At 35.3% G+C, this 18,017-nt stretch overlaps 1 protein-coding gene across 6 annotated transcripts in view; it reads right to left on the bottom strand.

Annotated features, from left to right (window-relative positions):
* Nucleotides 1-18,017, bottom strand: part of ADAM22 (ADAM metallopeptidase domain 22) — a 146,225-nt gene that overhangs the window by 71,043 nt on the left and 57,165 nt on the right. For all 6 annotated transcript variants that reach the window (XM_060684509.2, XM_034402341.3, XM_034402345.3 and 3 more), the window contains exon 4: nt 10,303-10,369. In XM_060684509.2, the coding sequence (XP_060540492.1) occupies nt 10,303-10,369 (67 nt within the window). The remainder of the gene's footprint in view (nt 1-10,302; nt 10,370-18,017) is intronic.

Genomic DNA, 18,017 nt, shown 5'->3' with positions numbered 1-18,017 from the left:
CTCCCTAGCTCTGGGTGGTTTACAAGTAATAAATGTACTGATATAGCTTTATATCAGACAGTATGCACTTTTAAATGTACACAATTTTTAATAGACTATTGTCAATGGATCTAATAAAAGAATTAAAGAATTCTTCCAAGTAGGTTTTATTTCCACGTACAGGTAGTCCTTGACTTACAACCACAATTGAGCCCAAAACTTCTGTTGTTAAGAGAGACATTTTAAGTGAGTTTTGCCCCATCTTACGACCTTTCTTGCCACAGTTGTTAAATGAATCACTGCAGTTGTTAAGTTATTAACATGGTTATTAAGTGAATTTGGCTTCCCCCTTGACTTTGCTTGTGAGAAGGTTGCAAAAGGTGATCATATGACCTTGGGACACAGCAACGGTCATAAGTATGAACCAATTGCCAAACATCTCAATTTTGAGCACGTGGCCATGGGGATGCTTCAAAGGTCATGAGTGTGAAAAATGGTTATAAATCACTTTTTTCAGTGCCATTGTAACTTTGAACGGTCACTAAATGAATTGTTGTAAGTTGAACTGTCTGTACTTCCCCCCCCCCAAAGATTATAAAACTTTACAGTAAATGATTGCAATTAAATTGAGACAGAAAATAGTTCTGCCCATCTTCAAGACAAACAGATCCTAGGTTGAATATGGTCAATAGATTTCACAATTTAGCTCCACTGAATATGTATTTACTTTGAAAGCTCATATACTCAGTTGCCAGTTATGGCTTAAACCAGCATTTTTCAAAATTGGCAATTTTAGGGTCATTAGGCTTCAACCTCCCAGCAAGCTAAAACTTAAAGTCCACACATCTTCAATTTGCAGAGTTTGAAAAACACTGATTTAAATACTTTTTGCTTGCTTGCAAATAATGGCTTTCCAAAGCAACATTCTAACATAATCTTTGCTTATAATTCAAAAGTCTCCTTGTAACAGTCATTTATCAAATCAGCTTTGCAGACATGTGCAAGTTTTCAACAAAGTTTTTTCACATAACAAAAACCCTGCAGAAGCATAACCCATTGTTATAATAGAAATATGTTAACTTCGGTTTGAAATATGTTAATTTTGTCATTAGTTAAATAATTTATCCATGCTTCAACTCATCTAATATAGACTAATCTTCGCTGGTTGGGAATACAGTGAAATATAAGTGAACCTTAAATGAATCAATATTGTTACCAAATATTAATAAAAATAATACTTTTATTTTAAAAGTATTTAGTTAATAATAACTAAATACATTTACATTAACTAAAATTAAAAACTAGCTTTATGCATTCATACTATATGTGGAATCTCTATTTCCCTAGAACACATTAAATTGCAATCAATAAATATGACATAAAAAGCTCGCTTTCCATGTTGGGTCGTCCTGTCCTAAAAACCTCACTTCCAGATGGAAGTAAAGTGACACTTTCCATCATTCTTATGTAGATGTCTTTTAACAATTTGTTTTCCCAAGGAAAGAAGAGGCAATCAGTGACATCATTTGATAGTCACAATGATGCCCTGATCTAGCCAAGCTAATGAGTTGTCTGATATTTCTGAAATACCAATAGATGATTAACCTTTTTGTTTCCTATCAGGCAGCCATTGCAAGGGAGCTGGGTTGAGAAATCATTGTTCTCAGCATGGAGGTAAATTTTATTACCAATTATTAAAACATCACAAATATCCATTGGCAGAAAGAGCATGCAACTTTTTCAAGTTGCACTGAGACAAAAGTTACTAGTACAATGAGAAAAAAGGGAGGGAGGAGTCATTGTGCGTGCCCACAAATAATATTGTGGCATTTATGAAATGAACTTCATTCTGTATGGCCTAGAAACTCAATGCATTAGGGAAACATCATTCCACTCCAATCAAATTTCAAGAAAACATCTTGAAGGAATGCAGACATATAGAAAGATATAGCTTATAGAACCAACCTTTAAAAAATCAGAAAGATGTGGCAGAATTGTTGGATGACATCAAGAGAGAAAGTGAATAGGGCCGTATTCTGCTGAAAAGCTAGTTAGCCATGTTTGTCAAGTAGCTCTTTTTTTCTATTTCTCTCCTTCACGCTATTCTTCTATTGATTTTTTTCATTGGGTATAATTTGGGACATATTTAAGACTGAGACTGATGAATGGGAAGTTATGTACTTGTCCAATAAAGAAGATCTAAGAAGCATGCCACACTTGTTATTTTATGGCAATCAAAAAAGGAATGTTCAAAATGTTTGCGCCTCATTGCAGAATTCTATTCCCTTCTCATTATAGTTGGTGCAAGAATTTATTAATTGTTTATGCTAGATGACAACCTACTAATTTACCTGGTTTTTTTACTGAACGTATGCTACTGTTTGGTGCCTTGTTTTATAATACAGTTCCATGGTTCTAACTTTCTAATTATGTAATTACAAAATTGCATAATAATTGAATAAATTTCTAAGTAACAATAAATGCGACAATTAGACCTCTGAGACATAAATATGTAATCATAGATATCTACTCCATCCCTTTTAGGTCCCAATAAATACTTTGAATAAGAAGAAGATATGTAGGGAACTGCAATGATTAAGTGAGATGTCTGCATTGGTTTTTATTTGGAAAGTCACCTAGTTTTTAGCAAAAGCATAATATATAAATCATTATTCTAAATATCAGATTTGAAAACAAGGTATAGTCAAATGAAATCACAGAAACAACACAAGTACTGTATCAGCTCTAGTAAAGTGTCCTTAATGACAAGGGAGTCCTATGCTATTGATTCAATGTTTTATGTGGTCAGCTGCAAGGCATGGAACGATGGCTTTCTGACATCTGGCAAGAAAGATATGACAGCATCTGCTCAGAAAGCTGTTCCTTGATTGTTTTGCTTATGAGCAAAGGAACTGGCTTTGAATCGCACCTACAAAAAGGGAAGATAATTAGGTACTGTTTTTTCTTGTTTCCTTCATTCTAAACAAATAATAATAATTACTAGCAGGAAACGCAAACTCTAAGGCAGTTGCAATTCTTGGCTTAATTTATTCTAGCAACTCTCTAACATAAGTCACATGCACAGATGTGAATCAGTGTAGATCGAAACGTGATATATACAAACATGTACAAACCAACATGGAGTTCTCTGAATATGTTACAACTCTTAAGAAAATGCCAGGTTAGAAAGCCTTCTAACCTAATACAGTGACTTTCTCTTTTCAAAAAACAGTCCTGGGTTTGGCTTAGTTGAAAACAAAAGAATTGACAATTGCTTCATCTTTTTTCTAAGCCACTTCAATTCTCCAACTCTTGTAAATTCAGAAATTAATCTTCACCTTTTGGTTTAGAACAAAATTGAAAGAAAAAATAAAGGGAAGAATTATAGGAGAAAAGAAAGGCTAAGGGGGTCACAAAAGGATTAAACATATTCATCTTAATTCACCATGATGTAAATTATTCCAATATTGCCTTTTCCCCTTAGGTCATTTGTTATACATACTAAGCAACCACATTTGGAGAACTTCCAATACAATGAGGGAAATTTCCATTACCTTATTCAAATTTTACAACTGTATTATAAAACAAGGCACCAAACAGTAGGGCATCCTGTGTCATTTCCACAATATCATTATGATTCAAATGACACATAGAATGTCATGTGCATCCACTTATGTCACTTAAACCAAAATGGAAATATTACACAGAGTGGAATTACAGATTCCACTTTAGGAATCTGGATCTTTAGGATTAGGATTAAGGTAAAGATCAGCAAAAGGAGTTTTCCAAAAGCATTTTTGCTAGAGTAATGCAGTTACAGAGGGGGGGGGGAAATCCATGTTATTGCTAAGTCCCCTACATACTTACTTCCCAAATCAATTTTTCCCAATTTCCATTTCAGAACTTTCCCTAAAGCAGAAAAAAAAAATCAATGGATAGAGCAAGCAGCTCTTTTGTTACCTATTTGCTGTGGAAAAATTAAATAGGCACTGTCTACAATTCCTGAATGATTTAAAAATGATAAAAAATAATATAGTTTATTACATAATGTATTTTTATTGCTCTCCCAGTCCATTTTTTGAAAATAAAAAGTAGTGAAATACCCAGTATATTTTTTTTGTTATATAATACTATCTAAATTGTGTGCTTGACTTATTTTTGGAAAAGGATCTTTCAAACTAAAATAAAATGGCAAGAGAATAATCACACAGTTGCTTGCACTGGAACACTACTGTGATACAGGAAGTCTGGACCCATTTAAGAACAAAATCCAGACACTTCAAAAAAACAAAACAAGAAAATAAAAACAATTGTTGTTTGTTTTGAAATCTTTCTTTCACACACTCTCCTTTACAAAAACTTCTTTATTATTTTATATGGATCCAAATTTACATAGAATAAAATCTAATTCTTCGTGCAGCCTAGTTACTATATACATTAGAAGTTCAGGAAGCTAAAGTGCCGCATTATTCTACCCTAAACCAACTGCAACTTTCTTTGCCCTGGTTATTCTTCAGAAGCATTGGATTTGAGTGCCATTTAGAAGGTATCAAATCAGAAAGTTCAGTCCATTGTGATTGCAATGTCATTTATTTTCCATTCTTCTACAGTATTTTTAATAAATATGCCAGACATATTCTCTACCAAGAATTAAGATCTCTCCTCAAGAGTGTCAGAAACCCAACACAGAGTTGAATGCATGTTTTGCTTTGACATTCATCCTATAAATACCTCTTCCCAAGTAGGGCAAAACCCAAGAGTTGAATGCATGTGATGTTTTAATATTCATCCCATCAGTTCGTTTTGATCTTATAATTAAAAGATTCTTGACAAGAACATTATTGTCATATAATAGTTTGTTCTTGCTAGGTCTTAATAATTCCTTCGTATAATATTTACTTTCAAGTGGTTCTGACTAAAGCCAATTTCAAATACAAAGTGTTGTGAAGTTGCCATGTAGAACTAATAAATGAACAAAAAACAAAAGAGGTATATATTTGACTATCTAATGGAGTGCCTTTTATGCACAGAATTATGCACAGTACTCATTACACCACATGAGCATTTAACATTAGCCCCAAATTTCTTCAGTATTAGAAAAATCCCTGGAGTGGGCAGGGAGCTTTGCACTGAAGGAAGGAGAGGAAAAATGGAGTTCACCAAACAAAGCACAACTGGCAGCAGAATACATCTCCATGGAACAGAAACACATTGTGCACTGTACTTTAACTTTAAAATTCTAATTGGGCTACCCCAGGAGAAAGTGAATTATGCAAGTCAAAAACCTGAATAGTTTACCTCCTGGGAGGAGGAAATGGGTGGGAGAGAGAGGGGGAGAAACTGATTTCCTGAATCAATTTCTTTTCTGCTTCTGAGGAAGGACAACAATATTCACGTTTCAATTGTCAACTTGGCTTAACTTAGCAACTTGCAAAATAAAAAAGAAAGCTTATAGAAATCTATTGAATTTGCTCAGTACTAACTGGAATGAGAAATAGTTCCAATTTCTCTGTCAGATGGAGAGAAAAGGGGGTTACATTTCAACTTCTTTATTAGCTCATTTTGATAATGCAATTACCCATACAGTGAACTTTTTAAAGGCACATAGCACATGCATATTCTCACAAAAATGCTGCAAAAATACTGGAACAAAGTTAGTTTAAATACGTTTATAGCATGCAGAGATTGAGAAAACTGGTTACCACTGTCCAATATGTGAAAATCAGCTTAATTTTTGCATATATATAGTGGTGATATAACTGAGTAATGAGTTGCCATTTTAGCATGTGAATGGAAAATTGAAAAAGTTTTGACATGGGGTGAAGCAAGCTAAGGCTTGTTTGGGGAAAGGCTAGAAGTATGCAAAGGCAATGATGATGGGCAAGAAACAGGAGAGTGAGAAATGTATGGTCTGGAGTTCCCTTAGTTTATTAAGACAAGACCTGATTTCTGAACCAGTTGCTAGACAAGGAAGGAAAACTAGTGAGAAAATTAAGGCGCTTTAGATCATAATCTTCTTGGGAGAGATACTAGGCCACAGAATAGGCAAAATATCACAAACACATGGGAACATTTTTCTGAAGAAAAACTAACTTTTGAGAACATAATAAAACACAATAAGGTGACAGTTTCCATAATAATAATAATATCTTGTTCTAGATTATTCAAACAACAAAGAAGGACAAAGATATCTTCTCAAATGTGTAACCAACAAGGACAAAAATAGACAGGAATGGAAATCTATAAAAAGAATAGATAAACAACAAATATGTTGGACCAGACCAAAAATTAGAGAACATAATTTCTCCCACTTTTTCTTCAGAAGCTACTTAGGATGCATGTGTGAGAACAAATAAATAGCATCACTAATGCTTTACATAATAGATATATTCCTGGCGCATTTGCTTGGAATAGAGATCAATATTCCATTTATTCTAAGAAATCTTTCATATTAAGTGCTTTCCTATTTAAGTTACTTACATAGATAACTTACACAAATAACAATAATAATAGCATTGTTTCTGTCTCTGCAATGTGGACGTAATATTTGTTTTGTCTAATGTCCTCTTTTAATTATTCCACAGACATGACCACTCTGCTTTATGTTATGAATGTTATCCACCATAAACACATGTCTTCGGGTCACTACCACCTGTCCCTAAAGTTGGCATTGTCAATTCTTGATGGGAAAAAAATCATGGCACATCAGCCAAAACTTGGGGTGAGAGCCAGAGAATAAGATTTCTCTACAAGTTGTGTTGCTTCCAGTTACCATGAAACATTAGGTTTACTGCAGATAATATACAGAGTAAAATTGTGGCATATTTGGAAAATCAGAAATAAAAATATGCTGATTCCAAGCTATGGGATGAATTCCCTCAGGATCTGCTCTCAGTACTTTCAAAAGGTAATCAAGTTCTTTTTCTTCAACTATGCATTCAGTGAGCTAGTTTAAACATGATTTTTATTTGTTTTAATGAGATTTGAAAGTATCTTCCTTCTTTCCTTCCTTCTTTCCTTCCTTCCTTCCTTTCTTTCTTCCTTCCTTCCATGAATATCAAGCCTTGAGAAAAATAATTTTAAAAATATGCAAGCTGGTGATCTGGTCTTGGAATTAAGCATATAGAAACTATTTGTTTTGTAGACGGGGATAATAGACACAAGATACTTGTTCTGCTATTCTTTGTGTTTTAAGAAATTGCCTAAGCTGTAGATAGATTTAACTTTTCTCTTTCTTAAAGTTCATCCTGCTGGGATTTTTTAGGAAGAAACCAGTAATTGTTTGCAATGTAAGCATTCACTAGAAACTAAACGAGTATCAGTGGAGGATTTAGAACAAATCCTATTACATCTGTTGAATTGCTAATACGCTTATTAAAAGTAAAAGTATGATTGTAGCATGTACTCCTTCTTAGGAGGCGTTTTACATGCATTTACCCTTTCTGTGATCAAATATCAGATGAAAAATGAATGAACTATTAGGAATATTTAAAATCACATTGAAAAAATGGAGATAATCGGAGGTAATGATAATTAAATAAAGCAGACTGGTTTTGGCTAAGCTATATCTCAAAACGCACAAGGAGTTATTAAATAAATCAAAGTCAAGACACAGAAACACTTCCCAGAGTATATAGCTTGGGAGTTGTCACATATAGAAAAGCTATAACATAACTATAGAAATTTAGGCATTATGAGTTAAAGTACAAATGGGGCAAAAAAAAAAATCCACTAAGCCAAATGTTTGACTGACTGTCTGTCTACAGTCCGTGTGTCTGAGTCCCTCTCTCTCTTCCTCCCTCCCTCCCTCTCTCCCTCCCTCCCTCTCATGCCATTTTTCCTTTAATGAAACTCAAGGTGGCAAACATATCTAAATGCTCTTTCCTCCTCCAATTCTTCCCACAACAACAACCCGGTGAGGTGAGAGAGATTGGCCCAAGGTCACTCAGCTGGCTTTCATGGCTAAGTTGGCACTAAAACATACCATGTTCTGATTCCTAGCCTGGTGCCTTAACCACAAGACCAATCATGGCTGTTAGTGAATAGATTATAATGGATAACAGATCTCAAGAATCATTTTTTTAAAAAGTAGATCTCATGATCCAAATTTTATCGCATGAGGAACAACCAAGAAATGAAGTAGACCCCATTATTATTCTCAGTAAAAAAAAGAATATCCAAGTGTCAGTATTAAAAGAGGGTCCCAGTTTCCCTAACACTTAACGAGATACTTCTTCACATTTAAACCATTGTCTTGCCAGTTTACAGCCACAAATCAAAATTTAAACAATAGATTTTAAAGAATGCTACAATCTAGCAAAAGTTTTTGAAGAAGGCCACAAAATTAAGGAATTGTAATGTACAGTCTATAGCATATAGACCATGGCATAAATGTTGTGCCAGTAACATTCATGTTTTCCCTGCCCAAACATAAATGTTGTAATTTTTTTGACATTTACATTTAAAAGGCCAATTATTTTGAAGTCTCTCAAGATTTGCTGAAATAATAACAAAATGCTTTAGTGTTTCTCAGGTCACAGGAAGGAAAATTTTGATTTACCGGTAAGTATTTCCATCCCAAACCTATCTTTCAGCTTGTCAAAAATAGTCTCGGTGGCTTTACTTTATAGAAAAACACTATTCTTATTAGAATAATCTAACTGGATTTTAAAAGCACTTGCTAGATATCCAATAGATAGAAATTTAAATCTCCTTTAATACCAACAACTTTAGTATTTACACGTTGGAATGGACAGGTTCTTTTAACCTATATTTACTTTAATGAGTACTATTACAATTCTTTTATAAAAAAAATATTTTGGATTTGAACATGGTGATTTTTGTTGTAGCATATGGTAGACATTTTAAATTTATCATAGCAATTTTAAAAATTGATCGTGAAGATAATTCATATATATCTACCCTGTTTTCCCCAAAATAAGATATCCCCTGATAAGCTCAAACAGGCTTTTGAGCACATGGCAATAAGGTCAGGCACTTATTTCAGTATTCAAAAAAATATAAGACAGGGTCTTATTTTTGGGGAAACACGATATTATAACTTGTCAGTGGCTAAGACACTGAGCTTGTCGATCGAAAGGTCAGCAGTTCAGCAGTTCGAATCCCTAGTGCCGCGAAACAGGGTGAGCTCTCATTACTAGTCCCAGCTTCTGCCAACCTAGTAGTTCGAAAGCACATAAAAATGCAAGTAGAAAAATAGGGACCACCTTTGGTGGGAAGTAACAGTGTTCCATGCGCCTTTGGCATTGAGTCATGCCAGCCACATGACCATGGAGATGTCTTCGGAGAGCGCTGGCTCTTCGGTTTTGAAACGGAGATGAGCACCACCCCCTAGAGTCAGGAATAACTAGCACATATGCGCTAGGGGAACCTTTACCTTTTTAAATTATGTTGGCAGGAAAGGAAACATATCTCATCCTCTTTGATAGCAATCTACATTTAATCCTTTTGTTGTTTTAAATAACTGGAAAAGTCACCTAATAATGTTTTACAACTAATTGTACTGTTTGTTGTTTTAAATAACTGGAAAAGTCACCTAATAATGTTTTACAACTAATTGTACTGTTTGTTTACTATATATTAAGGCAAATAAAACTGATGTGTGACATTAGAAATGAATTCCTTTCCTGAATTTTAATTGCCAAGTCTGTAACTACAAAACACTAGGAAATGTTAATGTACCTTTTTATTGAATCAGTTGAGTGTAAAGGTGTGGAAAATTGCTTTGGCATAAAAATTAACAAAACCAAGAACTTTGAAAATCCTACATTTATTCAATATACTTTCCAAAGAGATTACTTTGTCTATACAAATACAATTCTGAAAAAAAAAAAAAAAAAAAACCTAAATAAATAAGTTTAAACATTTTTATTTCTCAGTGTGATAAATTACAGCAAGATTCTATACTCTATTTATGTTCTTAATATAAATAATTATGTGGAGCCAGCTGCACTCAGAATTCCCCATACCGTTCAGATTTCTCCATGCCAATGCTATGAAGTAAGCATGTACTGAAAGCATTAACATGAGCTAGTTTATATTACAACTATTATCAAAAGTTCATTCGTGGTGGGAACTATAATCAGCAACATTCAGATATCAATTTTTATTATGAAAGATAATCCTTCAACAGAATTACAAAATACAGAGGTATACCTCTCTGGAATATTACTAGGTTTACAGCACTTAAAAACCACCTCAGCTGCCTAGAATCGGAGTCTAACAACAGCATTTGCATTACAACTTGGCAATTGAATCGCGTAACAGTATAGCAAAAATAAGTATCAGCATGCAGACTCTTACTTTAACTTCCACCGTCTTTCCATTGGGGTCAATATGCCTCTCAAGATATTCTGAAGACAGTAGATCACTGAAACAATAGGAAAAAATATTTATTTATTTATCAAATCTATATGCCTTTCATTTCATGAGAAAAATTATACACATGCACCCACACACAATTATTTTCCACTATATTTCTGTGCTAACTACCTAGTAAAAAGTACCATTTGTGTATAAACCTGATAGAAACTATTTTTTGTATGTGTTCATATATTGCTAAAAACACTTGGCAGGTAAATCCATTAAGCCTCTGTTTCAAATGCAATATTTTTCTCATCATAATGTATACAACACCTACACTTAAAGATAACTCGGTTGCTTTTTAATATGTAAATACTGTATGTATGTACTGCATGCAGCCAAGGCCTCTTCTCAAATAAAATATAAAATTTATTATAAAGTATTGATTCCATGACTGCTATCACTGTCTCACAAACAATATTATCTAGAAATCAGTTTGCCCATAAAATGTATTACTTTTTTCTAAGTATGATAAAGCAAACAATATCTGGCAGGACTCATTTCTTTTTGCTTTTGACATTTTAATCCTCTAGTACGTATTAACACATTATGAAACTGCGCAACATCATCTTTATTTCAAATATTCTCTCATTGTTACTAAGGTGAATTACTTCTGTGGAAGTAATCATTCTGGTCACATGAGGAATTCTGGCATGTTATAAATCAGGGATATCAAACTTGTGGCGTCACCACATGACGTATCATGACTTTTTTCCCCTTCGCTAAACTGGGCATGGGCGTGGCCACAGTGTGACACATCCGACCCGCAGGCTACAAGTTTGACAGCCCTGTTATAAACTTTCACACAACCTTAAAAGGGGATAGGATTCAGGGCACAGGCATAAAAAGTTTCTCAAAATCCCCAATATAATGCTCATGGATGTTAGGAGACATGGGCAAAACATTTTGAGCTTAAGCCATCTGATTTGAAACAGGCTTTAAAACTCTTTTGAAAGTATCTGTTGTGAGCAGGGGTTGGTTCTAAAAATTTTTACTACCGGTTCTGTGGGCGTGGGTTATTTTGTGGGTGTGGTTTGATGGGCATGTGACAATTCTTTAGGATTTAACAGAGGTACTGGTCTACCAGCTTTTAACTGCTTGCAGAGCTGTACCAGTCTACCCATTTGTTCTTGGAGCATTCCGATCTACCCATTTGTTTTTGGAGGCACCGGTCTACCCATTTGTTTTAGGAGCACACCAGTCTACCACCACACTGCCTTTTAACACTGATCAGCTGTAGGGCAGCCCTTTGAAGCCTCCCGGCAAGAGTTTAAACAGTTTTTTTCTTTCTAGCCGATCAGCTGGGATTCGGGCGGCAGTGAATAGATTGGGGTTGGGGCCAAATAAAAGGTAAGAATAACGCAGGGGTGGGTGGGAGGGCCCAGCTCCCAAACAAAGAGAACCGGTTCGGTGACATCATTTTATCACCGCTATTGGCTCGGCTGAACCGGGCCGAACCGGGAGGAGCCCACCACTGGTTGTGAAATTGAAACACTTCCCAAATATTCAGAACTCAAAGTGTTTCAAATTCAAAATGGAGTATTTTGAGCAGAAATGTCTTAATTTGAAACTTTTTGCACCTCCTAAATATTAGCAAGTTTTGAGGGCACCCTACCTTCTGACTTAAGAGCATGTGTCAGGTGCATATAAGCAAATTCATACAATATCTATGTGCACAAGAAAGAGGGCATTTTTGAAAGGAAAGCACTCGCCCTCACACTCTTTTTATTTTTAAAATTATTTCTAGGTTCCACGGAGAGAAAATTGCATGGAAATGCTTTTCAAAGCCATGATTGGTACAATCAACACCTCTTTTCTGAATACAAAGCACAGAATGCAAAACTCATTTCACCCAGGCAAGAATCATCCTGATATTTCATCTAACATCACTTAAGATAAAAAGTATGTTAAAAAATCAGATTTCTAGAACCTTTTAATGCATTGCATAACATTTCATTTATTTTTATAAGTGGCTGGACAAACAACAGCACAATATTTGTTTTGAAGAACTCTAAACCTAGATGTACACGTAATTCATTAAATCCGATGGCCAGCTTGATAAAATTTTAAGCAAATAATATACAAATAGTAATTCAGCTGTTAAATAGCATGATGAAACTGGGTACATACGCAAATACACCACAAAAACAGTCTAAAGTACTCAAGACATTCAAAATACACATTAAATTGTGACCAGTTAACAATCTAATGGCCAATGATTCCTTCCTATCACATAAATTTTTGCAATATTATATGTAACAAAGTCCTTTTTAATTTGACAGTAAGGAGGAAACCATCCTGATTGAATTGAACAACGCAACAGATGAGCAGCAACATAACTGGTATGGTAATCTGTATAAATTTACAGTAGTCTAAAATATGAACATAATAAGATAGTTTGGCCCTATGGTTAAAGACACCAGGGTAGGAACCAGAAAATCTTAAGCATAAAATCATGTGGAAGATTTGAGCCAATCAGTCTCTCTCAGCCCTATGAAAAAAGCAATGGAAAACCACTTTGGAAAATATTGCCAAGAAACTGCCTGGATTTATTCAGGCAGTTTTGAGCAATTAAGTCATGGTTTAAACTCTGCTTTCTGTGACTGCTAATAGAAGCACATCAACTATATTCTTTCTGCCTCCCCTGTCTTTGGGGAATAAAGAAAATAGCTAGCATATTTTCTTATACAGAATTTTCTATTTTTAAATAGAATTCACAAAATACATTGGGGGGGGGCGTGTAACCAGAAAACCTTGATTCTACTACATCCATAATTCTACTCTGATCTTTTTTATAACTGGCTTGGTAAGATAAGGAATTGCCTTCTCTTCAATTCTCCCTACCCACCTATCTCCCATTGTTGTCCCCTTGGTTGCCAGCCTACTCCTGCCACCAGCTCCCCTGCTGCCCACCACACCATGCAAAAATACTGTACTGGCAAGCCCTTTTTTTTGTGCCCCTTCCTTCATGCCGGTGCAGCCAGGGTTTGTCTTGCACCTTGTCCTCCAAATTGAGGTCTTGGGCAGGGCATGAGAGAGGCCCCAGTTGCTCTGGCACAAAAGGAGGCAGCATCAAAGAGGGACCTGGTCAGCACAGTAGTGGTAGGCAGTGTCATGGGCACTGTGGCAATGGGCAGAGTCAGCTGGCAACAGTGAGAAGAAGAGCAGCCAAAAGGCAGTTGTCAGTGCAGGTGAGTTCAAATGTGCTAAACATGAACACACATCAATGCTGCAACAGTCAGAACTTCAAGATGGCTCTAAGTCTCTTTGTTCAGCATCGTTGTAACTTCAAATGTTTGCTGAACAAAAGGATATTAAGTGAGGATTATCTGTACTTCCTTAGTTTTGTTACAACTGCTTTCTGGAAACTGCTCCATTCTGTTTATCAAGGAATCAGTGATTTAACTTGCCCCAACCACTGTATCCTATTAATGATCTACTTATCTTAAATTATCAGGTTTGGTCTAGAGATTAAGCCATTGAGATAGAAACCAGGAGACTGAGAGTTGTATCCCACCTTGGGCACAAAGCTGGCTAGGTGACATTGGCTGATTTACCCTCTCAATCCTAGGAAGGAGACAATGGCAAACCTCTTCTGAGCAATCTAACTCAATCCAAGAGTTGACTGGACAGAATCACAGTAACAGTCAGAGACTAATCACAGATAGTTAAATTTCTTTGTAGTTGCTGAATCATATTAAATATTCATCAGTTGCCGGACTACGATATTTAAAAATAAATTCTTGATACGTCATCAGCACTCTTTATCAAGAAAGAGAAAAGGACATGTTTATTTCTTCCTCAGAAGAAAGATTTTTTTTAAAAAGCTAAAATACAGGAATAATTCTCAGTAGAATACTTCTAGTATTCTAGTAGAATAGTAGAATAGTTCTCCACAAGCAAAGCTTTCTTTGTGATTTTCAACAACTGAAAGGCAGAGGATGAGACAATGCTGCAACACAGCTGCTAAAGAGATGAGGAACTAGGCTGAAAACATGTTTAAGAATAAAACACACCTGTGGTCTAGTATCTTCTTTGAAACATAAACCCACTCTCTGGATAAAAATGATGGCATACAAAACTGTATACAATTAGGTTCCAAAGAGTATTTTATAGCAAACACATGTGCACTTGACTTTTTACAAGGGAAGTCATAAATGTTAATAATATCCAGAGCACTATTATGTCTGAGTTCTTGCTTAAAGCCATAGAGTTTAATCTATAACTATATTACTTATAATTTTATTTTGAAGCTTCATCAGTTAGCCTTTGCATTCCAAGTTCTGAACTGAACTGAAGCAATATAAGTCATTTCTTATATATTATGTTTGCCAATACATATGTTATTATTCATAATATGAATGCTTAAAATTACATATGTATGTATCTATACCCACATATTGCTCAACAAAACCTTTTCTTCTTTCAATCATTTTTTGTTTTTATCAATGGTTGAATTTTTAGAGCATAAATACAGAGATTGATAATATAGTAAGATCAAAAATGCCTCCAGAACACCCTTTGGAGTGGCACCAAAAATTTTCACCAAAACAAAACCCACAACTTCTCAGCTAATTCAATAAGCCAAAATAGAATGTTCTTCCTGCATTAACTCAAAAAGCTCAGACTTTCAAGGAACTGCTGATGCAGTTCTACAGAGGAATTATTTGTGTTTGTCATTTGTACCTAAATAATCATTTGTATGATTTGGCACAGCAATAAAACAGAACAGGTACAGATTTCAATGGATAGTTAGGACTATAGAAAAAATATCACCAGTCTGCTTTCCACTGAGGATCTGTATACTGCACGAACCAGAAAGAGGGATGAAAAAATATCTACAGACCTCTCACATCATGGACATAATCTATTTCAATTTCTCCCCTCAGGATGCCGCTGTAGAGCACCGTATGCCAAAACAACTAGACACAAAGGTAGCTTTTTTTCCCCTGTGCCATCACTCTGCTGAACAATTAATTTCCACAGCACTGTCTCATTTCTCATCTTTTCTCATCTTCTCATCTTTCCTACTGTCTTCTCTTACAGGTTTCTTGTGATTTATCAATTGTTGTTTGTAAATTATGATTAATGATTATAACTATGATTTATGATCTGTGACTATTACTTGCTGTTTATATATACACTGTGAGCTTATGCACCGGAGACAAATTCCTTGTGTGTCCAATCACACTTGGCCAATAAGAATTCTATTCTATTCTATTCTATTCTATTCTATTCTATTCTATTCTATTCTATTCTATTCTATTCTATTCTATTCTTTCTATTCCATTCCATTCCATTCCATTCCATTCCATTCCATCCCATCCCATCCCATCCCATCCCATCCCACTCTATTAAGATTAACTGCTAAATTACAACATGGAGAGGGGAATTGAGCTGATCTTAATTATCCAACCACAAACTCCCATAATAAGACCACAAGATCTTGAGCACATGCCCATCAATCACCTTTATAGGCATACATTTAATTAGGAAGAACCAAAAGTAAGAAGTCTGACTAAAGAAATCCCAAAGCAAGAAAAAATTGTCAAAATGCCTAAACACATCTTATTGTGTGGCCAAGGGCATCTACAGCTGAGTCAAAATGATTAAATGACAAAAGCTGGGTGCAATATACTGTGCCCATTTTTTGACTGTTATGTCAGATACAAGTAAAAAAGGGGGGGGCTCAATCCTGGGAAGATCTCTGAGGCATTCAAAAACCAAGGACTCTTTTCAAATTCAAAGTTCCAAACAGCTTCATTCTAAGCCCAGACAAATCCAGGCAGGCACTGCCAATTGCTTAGCGAACCCTCACAAGTTGCAGATGGAAAATGGTTACTACTATTAATTTACTGGCTACAAAATCATTCCATCAAGAGAGAGAAAAAAGTGACAAAATGAGAATCAAATGAGCTTGCCAAAAGTGATCCCATAGAGTTTGTTGTCATTATTGCAGAGACATCAGAAACTGTTTCTTCAAGTTGGTGTAAGCTCAGAATCATGATATCAATGACCGTTTCATGACTTCTGCCAACAAGAGACAAAGACTAATTGAGCCTGGGAGGAACAACGTGAAGCAATTCAGAACAAGATTACTGATTTCAGCTTTTGGATTTTCTGGGACAGAATTCTGCTGCATATCATACCAAGCCAAAATTGGTGAGATCCTGTAAGATATGTAACTGTTGCCTGTACTATTATACAGAATAATATTCCTGTTGATTAATGATGTAGAGAAAGAGAAGCAGGAAGGGAATGACCAGAGAAGAGATGGTTTGTTATTGACTTGTGTTTTATCTAGTTTTGAATGCATGTATGTTTTAGCTATAAGCATTTTGGGCATATATCTTCAGAAATAAAGGCTATGAATAAATGTGAAATGGAAGATGGAGCCAGATCTACAACTAATGGGGAATCCTGAACTTATTGCCAGTCCTGCAATGTCACATGGGTATACTCAAAGATTCTGCTCAAGACTTTGGAAACTCAGCCTTTTCTTTATAAATAATTAACTTCCTTGATGGCCTCTTTTAAAAAATGCTGGCATAAGTCTTCCCTAGAATAGCACCGGAAGTGGAAAAGATTAGTAAACTTTTATATGCATTTCAAATGCAAAAGTGCACCTACTTCAACAAAGGCAGTATTACGGTTTTTCAACATGTACTCTTACAGTATAAAGAACTGGGATATTCTCCAGTAAGGGAGAGGAGAGGGGAGGGGAGGGGAGGAGGAAAGGAGAAGAGAGGAGAGGGGAGGGGAGAAATGTTCAGTACTGTATTTTTTGTCATATTACATATTTCTATTGAAGTAGAATTTAAAAGTAGAATCTTAAAATGATCCTCAAATATCTTTCTGTCATATGGTGACTGATATAATTTAAATTATGGATTTACATTTTAAAATATAAAGTTACACAATACATATCTTTAAAAATTGTTTTGAAGTAAGAATCAGGTGTATCAAGATGAAGAGATTATGGTTAGTATTTCAGAAAAACAACATTAAAAGAGTTATTTTTTATATACTTAGAGAGCAAATATAGAGAGAGAACCATAATGATAATAGAAATAATCTGTTTTAAATTCTGTAAGAAAATGAAATCAGTTAAAATCTGTTCCTGCAATCTGTTCAGGCCAGGTTTGGAGTTTATTAGACAACCCATAACCCCTTAGCTCATCTTTTCAGAGACATTTCCTTACCAAAGTCCTCAATACCTTTAACCATGACTCAACTTCTACAGGTAGTCGTCAACTTATAACCACAATTAGCAGTGGGTTTTGTATTGTAAATCGAGGCACTAATAGGATTAAACCCAATTTTTCAACCATTTTATAATCATCATTAAGCGAATCACACAGTTGTTAAATCTACTCCAATGGGCATTTTTTCTTGGAAACTGAGAAAAAATGTTACAAATTGTGGTCACATGACTGCAAGAAAGATACTGCAACCAGTTGTAAATGTGAGCCAGTCGCTAAGTCATTTTATCAGGTCCGCCTGATTCGCCAGTTGCGTCCCTTTCTGGATCGGGATTCGTTAAATATGGTCACTCATGCCCTTGTCACCTCACGCCTGGACTACTGTAATGCTCTCTACATAGGGATCCCCTTGAGGAACACCTGGAGGCTCCAGCTGGTCCAGAATGCCGCCGC

Source organism: Pantherophis guttatus, chromosome 4 (assembly GCF_059756535.1).
Source record: "Pantherophis guttatus breed Tessera chromosome 4, ASM5975653v1, whole genome shotgun sequence".
In the NCBI taxonomy this organism is placed as follows: Eukaryota; Metazoa; Chordata; class Lepidosauria; order Squamata; family Colubridae; genus Pantherophis; species Pantherophis guttatus.
This window is presented reverse-complemented; position numbering and strand designations above follow the sequence as displayed.